At 46.5% G+C, this 21,017-nt stretch overlaps 1 protein-coding gene across 1 annotated transcript; it reads right to left on the reverse strand.

Annotated features, from left to right (window-relative positions):
* Window positions 1-210: 210 nt before the first annotated feature.
* MMRN2 (multimerin 2) lies at window positions 211-20,581 on the reverse strand. Its single transcript, XM_056850526.1, has 6 exons — window positions 20,424-20,581; window positions 18,842-18,948; window positions 18,271-18,345; window positions 15,597-15,770; window positions 10,748-12,655; window positions 211-594 (listed from the first exon to the last, which is right to left on the reverse strand). The coding sequence occupies exons 1-6, from the start codon at window positions 20,579-20,581 to the stop codon at window positions 212-214; spliced, it is 2,805 nt and encodes a 934-aa protein (XP_056706504.1). The 3' UTR covers window position 211.
* Between the last annotated feature and the right edge of the window lie 436 nt (window positions 20,582-21,017).

Here is a 21,017-nt window from a genome sequence, read left to right on the forward strand (position 1 = left end):
TCAAAACTCTGCATGGCGGCTTATTGTTGGGTTTTGAGAATATGGATGGGGGAAAAGTGCATCTAAAGAGTGGCAAATCCAATGCAAAACCTTCCATGAATAAAAGGCGACTGTCAAACCAAGGGCAGGAACTACCTTGAAAAATAGACACACTGGGTAGTTCTGTGAGGCTTATGGGAAGATATCGCTTATGACCCTGGGGCCCCTTTTTTCAAGTTTTGAATATGAGAAATCCAGCCATGCTCATCCCAGCTGGGTTCTGCATCACTGTAGAGCCCTGCAGCAGCTCAAACCACATGTGCTCCCCCCTTTTGAGCTCCACTAATGCAAAAGCTGTCGTGGTGCCTCCTCCATGTCCCTTTCTCTTCTTGCTGCCCATTACTGTCATTCTGTGCCCGTTGCTAAAAACCAGTTGCCCCAGGGCGGTTCCTGGGCTAAACTCCATGCTGATGGCAACCATGTAAACACCACTGTGAGGAGACTTGAAGTAGCCGCGTTCAGGGAAATACCCTTCTCCGTAATTGAGATATGTTCTGTTGAGGCTCAGTCCTTCTCTTCCTTCTGGATACTTCACATAAAATGCCACCAGTGAGTCTGGGTGGGGAAAGGAAATGGGTTACGTAGAGCAACAACATGATGCTGTAAGATCCCTGGATCCTTCCCAAGGAATCAGTAAAGTATGGCTCTCAAATACAGTAGGAAAGACAATGGGACACAGTGTCGCCAACTCCAGGTTGGGAAATTCCTGGAGGTTTGGGGGTGGAGTCTGGGATCAGGGGAGGGGTGGGACCTCTGCAAGGTATAGAATCATAGACTCCACCCTCGAAAGCAGCCATTTTCTCCAGGGGAATTGATCTCTGTCATCTGGAGAGCACTTGTAATTCTGGGCAGCCTCCAGGCCCTGCCTGGAGATAACGGTTGTAAACTCTGGGTTGGGAAATCTCTGGAAATTTGGGGGTGGAGCTTGAGGGTGGGGTTTGGGGAGGAGAGGGACCACAGCAGGGTATAATGCCATGGAGACCACCCTCCAGAGTGGCCATTTTCTCCAGGAATACTGAGAGGGCTGGAGATCTCCCAGAATTATAAATGATCTTCAGACTGCATGAATCATTTAATATATATTTTTTAATTTAAAACATGTATTCCGCTTCTGGAGAAAATGGCTCCTCTCCCTAAACTGGCATCAAATCTTCAGGTATTTCTGAACACTGAGTTGGCTACCCTAGATCCTGATATCTGTTGTCTGGAGATAAGTTGTACTTCCAGGAGATCTCCAGGCACCACCTGGAGGTTAGGAACCCAAGACGCAGTAATAATTGTCTAGTTCGGCCAGCAGTTTCCAGGGAGCTTGTTGCTCACTGAGGTTTCTCCCCCAGGAACATCTATTCATGTAGCTTGAGCTGCTGCTGAAGTTTCGGGGAACCTTCAAATCTGCTTGTTCACTAGAGTGGCAGAGTTGGCTTCTGGGAGAAGGAAGCTTGACGAAGTATTGGCTTATAGTGCAGGAACGGCACAGAAAGGAAAACGAAGTAGATTTCCTACCTGGAGGTGGCACTGCAGTGCAATACAAAACAGCCAAAAAAATTATCCAAGCTCCGTTGAGAATCACACTTTCTCAAAGCAGATGCCTACTTTGGATCACAAGTGACCACCAGTCGCTACCGTCTCATGCAATAAATACTATTTTTAAGGCTTTTAAATTAATTGCAGTGCCAGGCTTTTCCTTGGGGCCAGTCAAAGTGCTGTTGAGGTTTCTTAGAATTATTGTTCCTTTAAAACTTCCTCCTCCTTCTGACTCGTTTCCTGTTTCTTCTGCATCAGGCTGCTTCTCAGGCTTTATTAATTAATTGTAAATTAACAGTTCCTGTTTGGTTGAGCTTTAAGTACCTTTTATCCCCACAGCCAAAGCTGCTGTGCATTTTTTAAAAACATCTTTTCTATTTTTCATAATTTCATTATTACAATCATAGTTTCAGGAGGGTATCTGTGTTGGTCTGCAGTAGAAGAGCTAGATTCGAGTCTGGGTTCTTAGTTTCCCCCTGTTCTTACACCGAGGTCTTGAAAATAAAACCATGAAACTTAAATAAGACCCAGCTCTAAAAACGCCTCCAACTCTTCTCTGCAGCAGCCTCCAAAAAATGAGCAACAAAATTAAGTACACTGAGGGTCAGCGTCCTCTAAGAGGAACTGAACCTTTTGCTTCAAAGTTGCTCGAGAAAATGCGGACCATTTGTTAAAGCATGGTATAATCCATTTTAGCCTAAGTCTGTACACATAAGGACAATGCAAAAGGATCTGTACCAAAGAGGCCACTGATCGTAGATGTTGGAGGGGGGGATAAGCTTTTGAGAGTTGAAGCTCCCTTTGCAATCAAAAACCAGAAATATGACCAGTGACTTTGGTTAAGTGTGTGGATTCAGGTTGATGGAAAGGGCTGTGAAGTCACAGCTGGCTTATGGTGACCCCTGATGGGTTTTTCAAGGCAAGAGGCGAGCAGAGGTGGTTTGCTATTGCCTGCCTCTGTGTAGCAGCCTTGGACTTCCTTGGTGGTGGCCCATTCAAGGACTAACCATGGCCAACCCTGCTTAGCTTCTGAGTGCCGGCATGGTGTAGTGCGTAAGAGTGGTGGTTTGGAGCAGTGGAGTCTGGTCTGGAGAACCAGGTTTGATTCCCCACTCTTCCACATGAGCGGCAGAGGCTAATTTGGTGAACTGGATTTGTGAATTTGTTTCCCTACTCCTACACATGAAGCCAGCTGGGTGACCTTGGGCTATTCACATCTCTCTTAGAACTCTCAGCCCCACCTACCTCACAAGGTATCTGTTGTGGGGAGGGGAAAGGAAGGTGATTGTAAGCCAGTTTGATTCTTCCTTAAGTGGTAGAGAAAGTCAGCATATAAAAACCAACTCTTCTTCATCTGATGAGATCAAGCTAGCCTGGGCCATTTAGATCTATGAGTGCCCCCCCCCCCCAATACACTCGGATAACAGGAAACATTTTAGGGAGATAACACACGTTGCGTTTTTTAACACAGCTAAACCTGGAAAGGGGGGGGCTCTTCAGCAGCACAAAACTGGAACTGCTCTAGATACAATGTCATTATGAAGGCATACTGTCTTCATAAGGGGATGTGTTCTTTTTAAGCATTGACAAACAGCAGCTTGATGGAACCGGAACCTTCCAAGTCGATAGGCTAGAACGGTTCTGGAGAAGGAGGTGGAATTTTGGGACAGAGATGGAAAGTACTGCTCTAGAGTTCCATCAGCCTGAAACTGACAGCCTGTAATTGATGGAGCTGTGTTATCCTTTGGTTAAATCTGTACATGCCCAGTGCCTTTCGCTCAACTATACAGCGGAGAGATTCGCTGCAGCCCCAGTTACTCATACATTGCTGTTAACAGTGCTGTAACTTTTAGTGCTGCGATTATCTGGAGGTGGGAGGCGACTGAAGTTTTGGGTACCTATGGGGCTAGAGGATGCATTACAGGGATCTATCCAAAACGGCCTCCCCATTTTAAAAAATCATTCCTTCCCCCACTGTGACACCTGGAAATACTTGTCCCATAGTTCTGGGCCATTGTGGAAAACCTTCATGCCTAGGCCCCTGCAGAATGTCCCAGCAGGCAGGAGAGTGGGCATAGGAACTCATGAGGAAGAAGTCCTGGTACACGTGATTACTCACAAACTGTTCTGGTACAGGGACAGGATACAATCAGTTGCCAAGTGGAGGCAGTTGATCCCTCTGGGACACACAGCACTTGACCAGTGCAGTGGTTTTTTCTGCAAGCCTATCAGGGAGGTGTGCCACATCGTAGAATAGGGTTACCTTTTTAATAGAAGGGCTGTTGTGTCTTTAATTGCCCAAGCAAGGGGAGAAAATGGATACATTCTTGTTTTCAGTCTTCTACAACTTCATGGGCCTCAACCTGGATGGCCCAGCCTAGCCCAATCTCGTCAGAAGCTAAGCAGGGATTGACCCTGGTTAGTATTTGGATGGGAGACCACCAAGGAAGTCCAGGGTCGCTACACAGAGTCAAGCAATGGCAAACCACCCCTGTTTGTCTCTTGCCTTAAAAACCTTACACAGTCACCATAAGTCGGCTATGACTTGGCAGCACTTTTCCACCACCACCTCATGGATTCCTTAACCTTAATGAGGCCAGTTGCCCTGTGGTCTTTCTTGCCTCCCCCACCTTTCAACTTTGTAATCAGTTAAAGCAGGGGTATCAAACATAAGGCCCATGGGCCGGATCCAGCCCCTTGAGAGCTCTTATCTAGCCCACAAGCCAGCCGAAGCAGCCATTCCCCCATTCTCAATCTGGGCTGGCGAGGCATGGCCCAGCCCAACCAATTGACAGGTCATATCCAGCCCTCGTAACAATTGAGTTCAACACGCCTGAATTAAAGTATCGGAGTCATTTTACCCCAACTGGAGTGGGTTCAGAGGAGGCAAATAAAGATGGTTGGGCGGCCAGAGTGGGGGAGAAGGAAGGAAAACAATGTTAAAGGGACTAGATATATTTAGCCTGGAGAAGACTTGAAATACCTGAAGGACTGGCTCATGGAAAAGGCATGGCTAGATCTAACGGGCTTCAGTTTCTGGAGGGCAGGTCTCTCACTTGACCATTAAGAGACGCTTCCCAATGGTAAGAGCAGGTCGACAATGGAACAAGTTAACTAGGGCACACATGGGTAGGGCTGTTGACAAAAAATTTTTGGAAAAGTTCGGCTTCGGCAAAATTCGGCCCGTTTAATTTCGGGACGTGCTCCCCCGCTTTGGATCCGCGAACTTGGGCGCGAGATCCTGAGTTCGGGGGAAAATTCGCCCCCCCCCCGCAGGCCTTCAGGGAAGCCCCCTGAAGGCGTGGGGGGGCGAACCCGAATTTGCCGAATTTATTCGCCGAACACCCCGAAGTTGGCAAATTCGGCTCCCCCGTTTTCCGCCTTTTTTTGAGTTCGGTTCGTCCCGAACTAAAAACCGCCGAATCGGGGGAAATTTGGCTGTTTTTCGGTTCGGGATGAACCGAATCGACAGCCCTACACGTGGGCTCTCCCTCCTTGGAGGTTTTCAAGCAGTCTGGGGCCACCATCCGTCAGAGATGCTCCAACTTTGGGTTTGAACATTGAACAGGCGGTCAGACTAGCTGCCCCCCCCCCCGCGCAGCGACTTATCGCATAGCATGAAAAGGACAGAATCTAAGAGGACATTGTAAAAGGTAAAGGTCCCCTGTGCAAGCACCGGGTCATTCCTGACCCATGGGATGACATCACATCCCAAAGTTTCCTAGGCAGACTTTGTTTATGTGGTGGTTTGCCATTGCCTTCCACAGTCATCTTCCCTTTACCTCCAGCAAGCTGGGTACTCATTTCACCGACCTCGGAAGGATAGAAGGCTGAGTCAACCTTGAGTCGGCTTCCTGAAACCGACTTCCGTCGGGATCGAACTCAGGTCGTGAGCAGAGCTTTTATCTGGGAGAGGGAAAGCCAAGTGGCCAGTTGCTATCTCACAACTTAATTTACTTCACAGAGGGGTTGCAAGACCAAATGCTTCTCTTACGCTTCTTGGAAAATCATGAGCAGAGCTTGGACTGCAGTACTACAGCTTACCACTCTGCACCATGGGGCTCCTAGATCCAGCATTAAAGGTAAAGATAGTCCCCTGTGCAAGCACCGGGTCATTCCTGACCCATGTGGTGACGTCACAGCCCGATGTTTCCTAGGCAGACTTTGTTTACTGGGTTGTTTGCCATTGCCTTCCCCAGTCATCTTCCCTTTACCCCCAGCAAACTGGGTACTCATTTTACCGACCTCGGAAGGATGGAAGGCTGAGTCAACCTTGAGCCGGCTACCTGCAACCGACTTCCATCAGGATTGAACTCAGGTCGTGAGCAGAGCTTGGACTGCAGTACTGCAGCTTACTACTCTGCGCCACGGGGCTCATAGAGGACATTAAAGGTAAAGGTTCCCTGTGCAAGCACCGGGTCATTCCTGACCCATGGGGTGACGTCACATCCTGACATTTTCTAGGCAGACTTTGTGCACGGGGTGGTTTGCCAGTGCCTTCCCCAGTCATCTTCCCTTTACCCCCAGCAAGCTGGGTACTCATTTTACAGATCTTGGAAGGAGGGAAGGCTGAGTCAACCTTGGGCCGGCTACCTGAAACCAACTTCCGTTGGGATTGAACTCAGGTTGTGAGCAGAGCTTCCGACTGCAGTACTGCAGCTTACCACTCTGCGCCACGGGGCTCATAGAGGACATTGACCAATGCTAAATTTTCTTTATTTTCTTCCCAGCTTTCTACTTCTGTTCAGTTCTTGTACTGTCAAAAAGGAAATATTTAAAAGGGGTTCCCACCCACCCCATGGGGAGCTAGTGGCATACTCAGTGCAATCCCACCCCCCTTTTCTATTTCTATTACTTGTTTGGGGGTCTGTTTGACCCTTTGTACCTGATTAGTAAAGTGCATTTTGGTTTGAGTGAGGGTTAACAGCTTTCCCCAGTAAGGAGAAGTGGAGTTGTGAAAAGACTCACCGGCAGAATTTCTGCCTGTCAAGCAGCTGCTGAAGCCATATGTCAGGGGTGGGGAACCTCCGGCCCGCGGGCCGGATCTGGCCCGCGACATCAATGGCGGCGGCCCGCGGACTCTCCTGCGGAAGCCGCCGCCATTGCCGCCACTGGAGCGGGCGCAGATGGCCGGGCAAGTGGGGAACAGAAGCCAAGCGCCCTCACTCGGCATGGCCGGCGGCTTCTCCAGCGCCCTCTGGGCCTGTGCGAGCGGAGGGCGTGGCTAGCGGGTGGGCGCGAAGGAGGCTCTGCCCCACCCCGCTCGCCTCTCACAAGCCTGAAGCTGCCCCCTCCTAGCAGGGCCCGCTGCCAGTAAAGGAGGGGGGAGGGGGGAGGTGCCCGAGCCTCTGCCCGCCCGACTTCCTGCCCCACGGCTCGCCAGCCCAACCGCCGAACCCTTCGCCTGTGGGCCAGGCCGGGCTGGGCCCCGCCGCCTCCCATGTGCCTGGAGCAAGCAGCAGGAGGAGCATCCCCCGCCTGGCTGTGCCCCACCGCCACATCCCCCTCGCAAGTGGGTAGAAAGGAACCCCCCCTCGGGTCAGGCTGGCCGGTGGGAGATCCCCCCCTGGGCAGGGGGCTTAGGGGCCTGGGCAAGCCAGGCAGGCAGGCAGAGAGGGGTGCTGGGCTGGGCTCCCTCCCTCCGCACCAGACGGGCCTCCTCTGAAAGGGGTGGGTGGAGCAGGTGGCGGTGGGGCCCAGCCAGGCGGGTGATCCTCCTCCTGCTGTTCGCTCCAGGCACATGGGAGGCGGCGGGGCCCGGCCCGGCCCACAGGCGAAGGGTGCGGCGGTTGGGCTGGCGAGCCGCGGGGCAGGAAATCGGGCAGGCGGAGGCTCGGGCACCTCCCCTCCCCCTCCCTCGCTGGCGGTGGGCCCGGCTGGGAGGGGGCAGCTGTCAGCGGGGCAGGACGCCGAGCCTCCGCGGGAAGGGAAAGGTCTCCCGGCGCCCCGCCCCCCGATGCATGGGAGGTGCATCAAAACTCAAAAATAAGTCCCCATGCAGAGTTTTGAGAATTTGGAGGGGGGGAAATGTGCATCTGAAGAGCGGCAAATCCAAGGCAAAACCTCCCGTGCATGAATGGCCAGAGACAGAAAAAGCCTTCCCGCTTTTTCCAAACACACACACGGCCCCCCGCCTCCTCCCCCCTCAGCAGAGTAGTGGGGGGGGCAAAACAGCCCGCAGCGCAAGGGCGCCGGGAGACCCTTCCCGCGGAGGCTCGGCGTCCTGCCCCGCTGACAGCTGCCCCCTCCCAGCCTCTTTCTGTCTCCCTCCGTCCTTTTCTTTCCCTACTTTTCTTTCTTTTTCTCCCTTGCTCCATTTCTTTCTCTCCCTCTCTCCCTTCTTTCCCTCTTTCCGGTGGCTTCTCCAGCACCCTCAGGTGGAGGAGCGTGCAGTCCTATTCCACCTTTGAACTGCCCACAAGCCATCCTCCAAACACCCTTCCATTTGTCTTGATATGTAGAGTAAGGAACTAGGGTTGCCAATCTCCAGGTACTAGCTGGAGATCTGCTATTACAAGTGATCTCCAGCCAACAGAGATCAGTTCCCCTGGATAAAATGGCCACTTTGGCAATTGGACTCTATGGGACTGAAGTCCCTCCCCAAACCCCGTCCTCCTCAGGCGCCACCCAAAAAACCTCCCAATCATGGCGAAGAGGAACTTGGCAACCCTAGCCCCCCCCCAAAGGGAGATCAATGTCCGGTATGGCCCCCGATTGATGTTATAAATATGCAAATGGCCCTTGGCAGGAAAAAGGTTCCCCACCCCTGCCATAAGATATTGCCAGCGGTTGTTCAGTGTTGGCAGCACCTTTCAAGCACTGAGGCCCAGCTCAGTTAAATCGTCTATTTGGTTGATACTGTTATGCACACCTTGTATGTAAAGTCAGCCAAGCCCAGAAAGAAATATTCAAACTGCATTCCATGTTTGTGTGCCTTTACAATCTAAAACATATTTTAATAACAATCTGACATCATAGGCACAAAGTTCATTTGGAATACATCCTTAAATACATTCCTGGGCTGTTATAAAACCGTTTTATCTTATTAATGTGTATGTGTGCATAAGATGTTTTATTAGATCACTAGTGAAGGCCTGTGGGCAGAAACGCATTGGCATGTGATTTTAGACTATCAACCTTGTACTTGTTGCCATATAAGCTTGTTTTTAATACCTGCATGAGCGCTTTATAACAAATATATTTTATACCGTAATTGAGTCATTTCCCACCCAACCTTTGGGTACCCAGCTTTGTCTTTAGGTTGGGTCTCCCCACACCACCCTTTTTTGTCCTGCTTCAGACATGACCAAATACCAAATTATTTGAGAGTGCAGCCCTGTGGACTCACCTTCTTGTATACCACTCTGCTTGCAATTCTGTATGGTTGATAGCAGTCTGGAAGACTTCTAGGTCTCTTAGAAGCTAGTTCTCCACTAACTGCCTCCACTAACTCTCTGTATCTCCAGCTGTACTAAGCTGGGCTTTAGCACAGGCAGGTGGGAACTGCAATGGCTGTAGCTTCTCTTGCTCTTTCAGTAAATAGCTACTCTTTTCTCAGGATGTGCAGTGAGAGAGACAGCTCTCCAGCACACAGAACTAGCAGTGATACCTGAAAGCATCGTTGTGAGCGTCTGTCTCACTAACGGATGTTTCATGGCTGAAGGACAATAAATTGGTCTGGTTCAAATTAACATGGAGCTATAACAGTTAACCCAGCCAAGAAGTCCATCAAAAAGGGTACCATTGACACAAATCTCATGCTTCTGAGATATCCTCAGTCTCAATCTAGGCTGCACTTCGACATAGGAAATGAACACCAGAACAGACTTTTTATGTTCTTGGTTTTTATCGGCTGGGTTTTAATTATTTGTTAATTTTAATTATTTTATTTTCTTTCCACTATTTTCTTTTGGTTTTAATGATGACTTGAGAAGGTCTCTGATTAAACGGCATTTACATTTTCTAAATAAATAAAGCTAGATTAGGGATAAATGCCTGAATAGCCCTTACTAGCCTGATATCAGATTTTGGAAGCCAAGCAAAGTCAGTCATGGTTAGTAGATGAGAAACCACTAGGGAAGACCAGGGTTGGTATCCAAAGGCAGGCAATGGCAAACCACCTTTGCTCATCTCTTGCCTTGAAACCTCAACGTTCCTGGCGTCACTATGAATCAGTTGCAACTTGACAGCACACAATTATTATCATTAGATTAGTGATTCATGCATGCTAAAATTTCACTTTGGGTTCCTTTCCTTTAAAAAAAGATTTGTTTGGGCTTTGTCAAATCCATTATGAAAGCTATTTGTTGTATTTATTGAATTCATGTTCTCACTGTGAGGCAGAGGGCATCTTGAGAGAGATGGGTGATTCCTTTCCGGTGCTAAGGTAGGCAGGAACTGGTTTTTCCCACTTCCTGTTTCCTGCCTGTTTCCACCCTCTGTCTACAGTTTCCTTCCTGCCTTGCTAATTGGTTTCCTTGGAAAACACTTTTCCTGCCATACTATTTTGTCCCACTGTCCAGCCAAACTGGATGAAATTCCCAAGGGTTGGACTTCCCATGCAAATGTCCCTCCTGACCAAATTTCAGACAGATAGGGAGAAAGAATCCCTGTTTGATAGGCAGAACGGGACGCATTTGGCAACGCACCCCAAGAAAGGGAGGGTGTATGATACACCTTGTCTTTGACCACCCAAGAAAGTGAGAAGCACATGAGAATGGGCAACAATGATCTATGCATAGGGTAGGCTTCAGGTTTGGCAGTAACATGAGACCATCTGCATGTGGAGTATGCTCGGACCAGGTCCTGGTAAGGTGCAGCTTACACAGACACAACCTGAGTTTGTACCTAGTCTTGTGGTATTTGTGTGCATGTTCTTTCTCCTTGAATGCAAGCCTTTCTGCTCTTAGTCCAACACTAACCCCTGTCCACACTGGTGCTCACTGCTGGTTACATGGCTCCCATATTGCCCTCTTTCCTATTGTTTTGAATTCCTTCAGCTCTAAGCCAGGCTGCAGAATAATGAATAATTCTCAAGATTTCCAAATATTCTTGACAATTATTAATTTTCCAGTTTAGCCTATTAATAAACAGTGGATTTAGTTGTGATTAGTTACGATCTGAATGTGCATTGCTAAATACAGTCATCATAGATTATGTGAAGAGGTATTTGGGAGAAACTCACCTGTCTCCAAGAGCTCTGCCTGTATCTTGTTTCTTCCATTCAAAGTACCTTCCCTGTGATGGTTGGCCTCGTTCTTGTCCCTCGTTTTTTGCCGCTCCTGAACTTTAAGCTGCTTTCTCACCTGTCTGCCCATCATCGATTGAATCTTTGCAACATCCAAACTTATGTTTGTGGCAGCTAGTTCTTGGTTACTTCCAAACAGCTTTTGAAAGATTTGCAGATGCTCGTCAAAGGTTTGCTTGGTCAAAGCAAGTTCTTCCCTCAAATTCTCCAATGCAACGTTGAGTGGATCCATCACGTCAACCATGGTGTGATTACAGCAGAGATTGGCCTGATCCCTTTGTAATTCATATTTCTTCATTTCCCTGCTAAGGTGTTCAATCTCTTTCTTTAGGATCATGATATCATGGTATGCTGGATTATCCGGGATGTCTTCCATGGCAGCTTCATGGTTTGGCTCCATATGTTCCACACTGCCATGTTGGACATTGGCTTTTTTCACTGTGTTCTCTGTTTGCTTTTCAAGGGTGGGATGCATAAGAGATTTATGGCCATTGGGGGTGTTCTCACGATCCAGCTCCAAAGACTCAGTTTTCTTCATAAGAGATTCTATGGTGATATTCTCCTTCTCAAGGTTGTCCAAAATTAGTCTGAAAGCCTCCTGAAGTTGATCAAGAGATGGTATTAAGGAGCTAGGGTCTTCTTCGGTCAAAAGTTCCATAATTTCTTCTCCAAGCAAGGCCTCTAGTGCTGTCTCATGTCTCATAGCATCTACCAACAAAGAGTTAAAAGAGCTGTTGAGATACTTGATTTGCCAGTGCATTCTCTCGTCAGTTTTTCTCAGGACACCAATATCCTCAGACAATGCTTCCGCCTGGGCCTTAAGAAGAGAGACTTCACCTTCCAGCTCTCGACTCTGTTTTTGCTGGAAATCTAGAGGTTGATGAAAAAGGCGAAAAGCTGTAGCAAGATCATCGATTTCATTCTTGAGAGCTTTTAAACGAGCCTCAAATTTGTTCATTTCCTCTCTGATTGCACGGGTGGTGTTCGCTTGCTCTTCCGCATCAACGTCCGAAGGTAGTTTTACACAATGGCATGCTTTCATAGACCTCTCTAGGTTCAAGTGGTTCTCTCTATTGTTTTCCAGACTATCGTTGAGGGCTAGGATCTTCCTTTCCAAGTCTTCTTTGTATTCCTCTATGATAAGACTTTTCTCTATCAAGGCCACTCTAAGCTCCTCCATTTCACTCTTTGAGCTGGCTTTGAACGCATTAATGGAAACCTGTAACTTGTTAATATCATCGTACAACTCATCAGATTCTTCATAGAGCTCCTTTAGCTGTTGTGCGTGCCCTACTAGGGTTTGATTGAGGATCTGAATGTGGGTTTGGGTAGCTTCCTCATTTAGGTTGTTGTATTGCCCTGGGAATCCTACCAAGTTTCTGTTCAGAGTCTCCAGCTCATTGCGAAGATTGTCTTGTTCTTGTCTCATGTCTGTTAGGCTGTTGTTTAAGGCTAACAAATAAGAGTGTTGTATCTTGTGATATCGCTTCAGCTTTGTGTCAGTGTCTGTTTTGATCATGGTCAGATTGTAGTGCATCGCTGTCTGCCGTAAGTGTAAATGAGTGTCTATTTTTCTCTTCATCTGGTCCACTCTCCATATGTTTTCCTGGATTTTGGATTCAAACTTGGTTCCAAGCTCCTGGAAGTCCTTCTTTGGCACAGTGCTTTCTTGGAATTTCTCAATGCTTTTCCGATTGGCCTCAACATTATGCGAGAGATTTTTCAGCATGGTGGAAAGATCCTGTAGACTTTTATTGAAGCTAGACCAGACTGGGTTAAAATGTTCCTTTAGGAAACTCTCTACATGGGAAACAACCATTTGCTGGAGGAATTGTTCCTGTACTCCTGAAAAAGCATAAAATCAAAAGAATACAAGATAATGCAAGCATGCATTTATTTATAGGCTCAAGCCCCACAACAACAAAAATCCCAAAATTGCATAGGAATAAAAAACAGGAAAATGACACAGGAAAATAAAATATCACATTAAACAACACATACATATTCCTAGCCTTTGTCTATATATTGACCTCAAAAGCCACCACAACATATATCTTACCATCCGTGCTAAAGGTGTTGAGTTTTGAACTTGACCCTCTGCCAATATAACTGGATGTGGAACACAGTGCAGAGTTACACCCTTCTAAGAGGATAGTTTCAGAGGGCCAGCCATGTTGGACTGCAGTCCAACAGTCAGATTCGAGCCCAGAAGCACCTTAGAGGCCAACAAGATTTTCGAAGTATAAGTTTTCAAGAGTCAAAAGTCTGACGAAGGGACATTTGACTCTCAAAAGCTTATACCCTGAAGGTCTCTAAGGGGCTCCTGGCCTCAAATCTAGCTACCCTTCTAAGCCTACCGACATTAGCGGACTTAGAAGGGTGTAATTATAATTAGGATGGCACTGTCAGGCAACTAAAATCAAGAGGCCAGCACCTCTGTGCTGCTGGGGGATCCCCCAGAAGAAAACATCAGAAGGTGCTTCAAAATGTCTTCAATAATTTTTTAATCTTTAGCTGTCCAACACATTTTGAGTCCCTACAGGCTGTTCGTTGGGAAATTACAAAAATACACAAAATAATTTTGCGCCACCGTAAAATCTACTCAGTTGCATTATTAACTGCTATGGAAATATCCACCTTGTATAAAAATACTACACATTATTCCATGGCTTAGTATTTCACTTAAAGTTCCAAACCTTTGCTTAATTTTTTTTTAACTCACACTGAAATGCTGTCAATGGAACAATGTCTTCGATTTCACCTTGTTGCACTTTTATAATATCAAACTCCATGCAGCATTGGTTCTTGTAGGTTATCCATGCAGCATATTTCCCCCTACATTTTGGCTGTCCAATTAAATTCTGTAAGGGTTGTTATTCGTACATCCTCAAGAGATTGAAATGTATTTCTCTTTCACTATTTGCTTCTCTACCTTTTGAAGGAAGAATACTTTCAGCTTGTTAAGTATAGAACAGCACATCACATAGATACTGCTGTTCAGAGTTATATACACTAGAGATGATGCTGGATTTCATTATTTATTTTGTAATATGAATCTGGTCATTTCACAATGCTCAGCTGATATACACAATGGATACCCCACCCCACCCTAAGTTCTTCTCAGTCTTGAAAAGGTTAAATGAATTTCTGGGTTGCACAAAGGGGAAAACTGAGGCTGAGAGGAAGTGCCCTTGCCGAATGCCACTGCAGGCCTTGACTTTGCCTCCTGTGCTGTTCTTGAGGGTCCACTAACCCAGGAATAAAATCTGAGGAGGGGGCTCAGTGGAATTGCAGTAGTTGGGAAGTGGAAGAGTTCCTTCTTTGTGATCTTCACAAGCTGTGCTCCACTCGCAGATCTCATTGGACAAAAGTCATATAGTCCCCATTTCAATGCCATTTTATCCTTAGAACAACCCTGTGATTCAGTTGAAAGACTACCGAGGTCCCCCAGTAAATTTCTTGACTAACACACATGAACACATGATGAACACATGAAGCTGCCTTACACTGAACCAGACCCTTGGTCTATCAAAGTCAGTATTGTCTACGCATACCAACAGCGGCTCTCCAAGGTCTCAGGTAGAGATCTTTCACATTACCAGCATGGTGTAGTGGTTAAGAGCGGTGGTTTGGAGCGGTGGACTCTGATTTGGAGAACCGGGTTTGATTCCCCACTCCACATGAGCCGTGGACTCTGATCTGGAGAACCGGGTTGGTTTCCCCACTCCTCCACATGAAGCTAGCTGGGTGATCTCGGGCTGGTCACAGCTCTCTTAGAGCTCTCTCAGCCCCACCTACCTCACAGGGTGTCTCTACCACTGAGCCACAGCCCCTCCCCTAAACTAACACAGGGCTCCCCATTCAAAATAATCTATGTTCTGCTCCCAGCTTCTGAGTGTAGAGCATATAAGTTCTATTTGTCATAACAGATAGCTTTGAATGATTGGCCTCCATGAATTTAAAAGCCATATATGTTAGGAACCACCAAAGACATCCAGACACCATGCAGAAGAATGCAAGATCCATATTAGCACACTAGAACAACAACAAAAAAGGGGGGGGACTCAACCAAATGTGTAAGGAGAGCTTCAAAGGTTGAGCTACAAACCATACACTATAACAAAATAATTACCAGTGCTAGATTAATCACAGGTTGATACACACACATCTGGAAACATTGTTAATTCTGTATCAGGTTGTGTGATCAACTGTCCATGAGGCAAGACCCACAATTTGAGTTAAGAGTTTGCATCAAGCCACACAAAATATTAGATAAAAATATCTCATAAGGTTTATTTCCGGATGTGTTTTTAACTTTCTGAATTTATGACCACTGAGGAAGGCCTATTCAAGCCAAAACGCGTCTGGTCTAGCATTGGTCATTTACATTGATTGTATATCAACTGTGTATAAGAATTTTATAACTGATATTTTTATACGTAGCCTGTATTCCAGGCCCTGTATTTTTAACATTTTTACAGTGTACACCTTGCAATAAATGTAATTATTTTGTTATAGTGTATAGTTTGTAGCTCAACCTTTGAAACTCTCCCCATATCAGCACACCCCATATCTTCCACAAGTCATATGTGTGCTCAGGGCAGGGCAGGAGATAGTGAGGTAGATTGCTATGGTCATTGTCTGTGTATGCAAGTGAGATTTTACAGGATAATAGGGTCCCGATAGGTCTAATCCCAACTGCCTGGCCACATCAGAAACATTCATTCCTTTCCATTTAGTTGCACGTCACTGGTTTGCGCACATTTTTCTCCGGCTGAATTCTCACCTGTTTGGTTGTGACTCGCCTCTACTCTCGGACGACTGATGTTGTAATGAAATGCCTTCTGCAACACTCCTAAGTTGCTCGTCGCCTGATGGATGTCATTCTGCAGATCCTCCAGCAGTGCTTCCTGGCTCTGGTGAGCTTGCAGGATGTCTTGGGGGTCCAGCGATGTAGTTGCTAGTTGCAAACACACACACACACAAAAAAACCAAACCAAAACAGCAAAGGATAAAACAGTTTCTGGTATACTTTAGTGTGGAAAGTGGTCCTTCTAATGAGGATGGTGTTAATAATAATAATGATGTGCTGTCAAGCCACAACCAGTTGGCATGGTAACCTCTCGTGGGGTTTTCAAGGAAAGAGAAGAGCAGAAGTGGTCTGCCATTGCCTTCCTTGGTGGTCTTCCCATCCAAGTACTAACCATGGCTGACCTTGCTTAGCTTCCAAGCTCTGATGTGTGTGTTGCCATCAAGTCACTTCCGACTCATGGCGACCCTATGAATTGATGTCCTCCAAAACATCCTGTCTTTAACAGCCTTGCTCAGGTCTTGCAAATTGAGGGCTGTGGCTTCCTTTATAGAGTCAATCCATCTCTTGCTGGGTCTTCCTCTTTTCTTGCTGCCTTCAACTTTTCCTAGCATTATTGTCTTCTCCAATGACTCTTGTCGTCTCAATGTGTCCAAAGTACCACAGCCTCAGTTTATTCATTTTAGCTTCTAGAGCCAGTTCAGGCTTGATTTGATTTATAACCCACTTGTCTGAGATCAGGCTAGTCTGGGCTATTCAGGCTGCTGTAAAAGGTGTTAGAACATTGTAATTCAACTTTGCAAATGATATGGAGTGGCCATGCACTGCCTACTCCGTTTGCCTATGCATTTCTTCCTAGTGTTCCTATTTGCCTTGAAGAAACACCAACCATTCTACCACAGTTATCTCTGATTTCCTTCTGCACATACGCCCAAGACTGCCGCTCAGTGGCAGTTCAGCTGTTTGCCTTGCAGCTGGCCTCCAAGTTCAATTCCTGGCTCCTGAAGTCAACAAATTCTAAGGTTGGCGGGCTAGAGAAAAAGCTCTGTATGAACTCAGTATCTTTAGATGGGCTCTGGTCCTTTTATTAGTTTTGCTAAGTGAACTCCGGAGCACCAATGAGAACACCCAGATCTTAATTCCGATGGGGTAGTCGTGTTAGTCTACTGCAGCTCCGGGTCGGGAAATACCTGGAGATCTGGGGGGCAGAGCCTGAGGAGGGCGGGGTTCGGCGAGGGGAGGGACTTCAATGCCACAGAGTCCAATTGCCAAAGTGGCCATTTTCTCCAGGTGAACTGATCTCTATTTGCTGGAGATCAGTTGTAATTGCAGGAAATCTCCAGCCACCACCTGGAGGTTGGCAACCCTAAAAATAAAGCAGGGGTAAAAGATGAACACTGGTTATTCCAGCATATGCTTTGGTGAATCTGACTGCACTTCACCAGAAGCACATGGTGTGGAAAATCCTTTCTCTAAGATTTTTATAACCAACATTACAGAAAACAGATGGGGAGAACCAGGAGGAGTTCTGTCTGCTACAACTCACAAAATATAAACTTGGTTAGTCTTTAAGGTGCAACTAGGCCTCTGTTTTTAGGGTTGCCAGCCTCCAGGTGGTGGCTGGAGATCTCCTGCTATTACAACTGATCTCTAGCCGATATAGATCAGTTCACCTGGAGAAAATGGCCACTTTGCCAATTGGACTCTATGACACTGAAGTCCCTCCCCTCCCCAAACCCTCCCCTCCTCAGGCTGCGCCCCCAAAATCTCCCATTGGATGTGAAGAGGGACCTGGCAACCCTATCTGTTTTACAACATCCAGAAATGGAAAGGAAGGAGGTTGCATATTTCATTTATTTGCATTATTAATAGTCTGCTTTTCTCTCTGGGCCTCAAGGTGAATTACACAGTGTTAATACAACCAACAGGATGGGACATTCAATAAACAACGACATAGGATTTGGGTCGTAGAACAAAGCAAAAGCAAAGCATAAGTGTTAACGTGACACATTAAATGGTGTGAAATTACATAGGATCCAAATTACAGTAAAGTATAAGTAAAGGTGGTCAGCCCTGGTTAGTATTTGGATGGGAGTCCCACTTGTTCCATCCCACCAACACCATCCTCAGGAATAGAGTTTTTAATGGAACTAAAGAAAAGGAAGTTAGCAGGATCTATTCCATCTAGGGTTGCCAACCTCTGGGTGGGGTGTGGCAATCTCCCAAAACTATATCAGATCTTCAGACTACAAAGAACAGTCCCCCTGAAGGAAATGGCAATTTCAACTCCTTGGCATTATACCTGTCGAGGTCCCTCCTCTCCCCAAGCTCCAACCCCAAATCTCCAAGAATTTCCTACCCTGGAGTTGGCAACTGCAGCAGCGGGTCTCTGTTTGCAATACTTCGGATCCAACTCATACAATTTTGATTTTCCAGTATGCTGTTCACTACTGAGAGTTTTATAAGGAAAACCATGTATTAATAAATTATTTGTTAATGTTAAAATACTGGGTGCATCGATTAGCATAATGGGCCTTCTACATTAGGAAAACATTCCGTCGAGAAGCAGTGGAGAAGAATAAGCATTAGCTAGAATTTTAAGCAAGATGGAAGAGTGTTATTCAGAAGGCAGGAGGAATGTAAACCTTACCTCGGCCTAAGAGTGCCTCCTTTTCTTCTTCCCAACCTCCTGGTTCAGTGGTGGGCACTGGAAAGAAATTAGGGTCTGCAAACAAAAGTTGATAAATTAGTGGAATTTTTCCTTCTGCCATTCTTTCTGTAGGTGGAAAAATATTTTCATGGAGTACAACTAGGGTTGCCAACCTCCAGGTACTAGCTGGAGATCTCCTGCTATTACAACTGATCTCCAGCTGATAGAGATCAGTTCACCTGGAGAAAATGGCCGCTTTGGCAATTGGACTCTGTGGCACTGAAGTCCCTCCCCTCCCCAAACCTTGCCCTCCTCAGGCTCCACCCCAAAATCTCCAGCTCTCAGCCCAGAGCTGGCAACCCTAATTAAGGAGAATTGGGGGGTATAAATGAAGTAAGTAAATAAATAAATAAAATTTCTGTACTGCAGGCTCTTCCCTGCTACCAAGATAATGTCCAAAAGGGCCCTCATGTGCATTTTCTGCTTGCACAAACAGAACACGCACCCCTGCACAAACTGAGAGGGTTCCCTCCAGACCTTACATTGTTTTCCCATCCCAAGCCTTTCTTACCGTGGTGTTCACAGTTCTTGCCAGTGTAGCCGGGGCAACACTTCCAGTGTACAGAGCTCAGGACTTTTTGCTTTATCTGATAGACTGGCTTTAAAGCTGTTCTGTACCTAGAGAATAAACAATTTTAAAAAACCCATTTAGAAATTTCAGGTCAGCAACATTTTCGATATTGACAGTTTGTGTGTATTGATATCCTGGTGTCTTCATAAAGCAATGCCTCCGCTTGGAAGAGATAACAAAATAGCTTTTGAATATGTGGTAGAGGTTTTAAAGAACTACTTTAGGCTGCAGTCTGAAAAACAGTTTCCTGGGAGTAAGCTCCATTGAATAACATGGGACTTACTGCTTAGTAGACCTGCTTAAGATCGACCCTGCTCCGTTTACTTTTTAATATGCCTATTTAGAATGAAGAAGAAGAAGAGTTGGTTTTTATCTGCCAACTTTCTCTACCACTTAAGGACGAATCAAACCAGCTTACAATCACCTTCTCTTCCCCACCCCACAACAGACACCCTGTAAGGTAGATGGAGCTGAGAGAGCTCTAAGAGCGCTGTGACTAGCCCAAGATGGCTACATGTGTAGGAGTGGGGAAACCAACTTGGTTCACCAGATTAGAGTCTGCCGCTCACACGGAGGAGTGGGGAATTGAACCCGGTTCAGCAGATTAGAATCTGCTGCTCATGTGGAGGAGTGGGGAATCAAACCTTCAGATTAGAGTCCACTGCTCCTAACCACCGCTCTTAACCACTACCCCAGGCTAAGTTGTGTTAGTAGATATCGTAACACAGCTGAGGTTGGAGACTTTCCCTGATCTGTCATTATTAGGCAGACTTACAGGGCACCACGAGGCCTTGCAGCTGAACTCTCAGGTAAATTTCGGTAAGAGTTCACTGAATATTCCCTATCGAGACAACCCCTAACGGCTTTATTCTGTTTCAGACACCGTTTGACTGCAATTTTTTTTAACAGTATTGAAACAGCAACAAGCTGACCACAATGTCGAACCAAGCTTGTGACCACAATCAAATGGTCAATCAAACTTGAATAGTTTGTTTAATCTGATCGTATACGTGACGACCTTGTTGAACTTGATTTTCCTGGTTGTAACTCTCCATGAATTTGTATTTGTTCTTCACGTTTCCAGTGCCGTGATTAGCAAAGAGGGCACGCAAGGGCATTTCCTTGATACTTGAACTGGTTTCACAATCTGTCCTTCTTTCCAGGGAATCCTACAAATGTCAGTTCCCAGGATTCCTTTATGGAAGCCACGATGAACAGTCTGAAACCAATAGGGTATATAAGCAGGGCCTTAAGAAACCTTAAGCAGAAGGCCTTATTAAAACCAAGAGCCAGTGTGGGGCAGCGATTCGAGCGTCAGACTATGATCAGGATTTGAATCCCCACTCTGCCATGGAAGCTTGCTGGGCGACCTTGGGCCAGACACACCCTCTCAACCTAGCCTACCCCAGAGGGTTGTTGTGAGGATAAAATAGAGGAAAGGAGAACCATGTAAGCCAGTTTCAGTCCCCATTTGGGAGAGAGGTGGGGTGTAAATGAAGTAAGTAAATAAAGAAATACTTACATGATCTTCTGGCAATCTGGAGTCCCATGTGGACATGGTTGCTGTGATTTGACAACGTACTTCTCTGTTGTGCAAACGCCTACGTACGTCACCAGCCGAGACTGCATGAAGGAGCACCAGTTTCTAGTGGAGGAGAGGAAAGCTATGAAAATATCCATCACTAGGGTTGCCAGGTCCAGGTTGGGAAATACCTGGAGACTTTTGGGGTGGAGCCTGGGGAGGATGGGGTTTGGGGAGGGGAGGGACTTCAATGCCATAGAGTCCAATGGCCAAAGCGGCCATTTTCTCCAGGTGAACTGATCTCTATCGGCTGGAGATCAGTTGTAATAGCGGGAGATCTCCAGCTAGTCCCTGGAGATTGGCAGTCCTATCCATCGCTGACCTCTATTTCAATCTAGCATAATTTTTCAAGCCGATGCTCTGCCTTTCAGTGAGAATATAACACACAGAAATCCAGAGAGGACACTTTTTCCTATCACTGCATCTCTGTGGTTTGCCTTACTTGATTTCTGTCAAGCACAACAGACACAACAGCCCTGTGACTGTAGCCACCTTCCGTACCTGCTGCTAAGCCAAGGATGTATCACACCCTCT

The sequence above is a fragment of the Euleptes europaea genome, chromosome 5 (assembly GCF_029931775.1).
Source record: "Euleptes europaea isolate rEulEur1 chromosome 5, rEulEur1.hap1, whole genome shotgun sequence".
NCBI classification, from domain to species: domain Eukaryota; kingdom Metazoa; phylum Chordata; class Lepidosauria; order Squamata; family Sphaerodactylidae; genus Euleptes; species Euleptes europaea.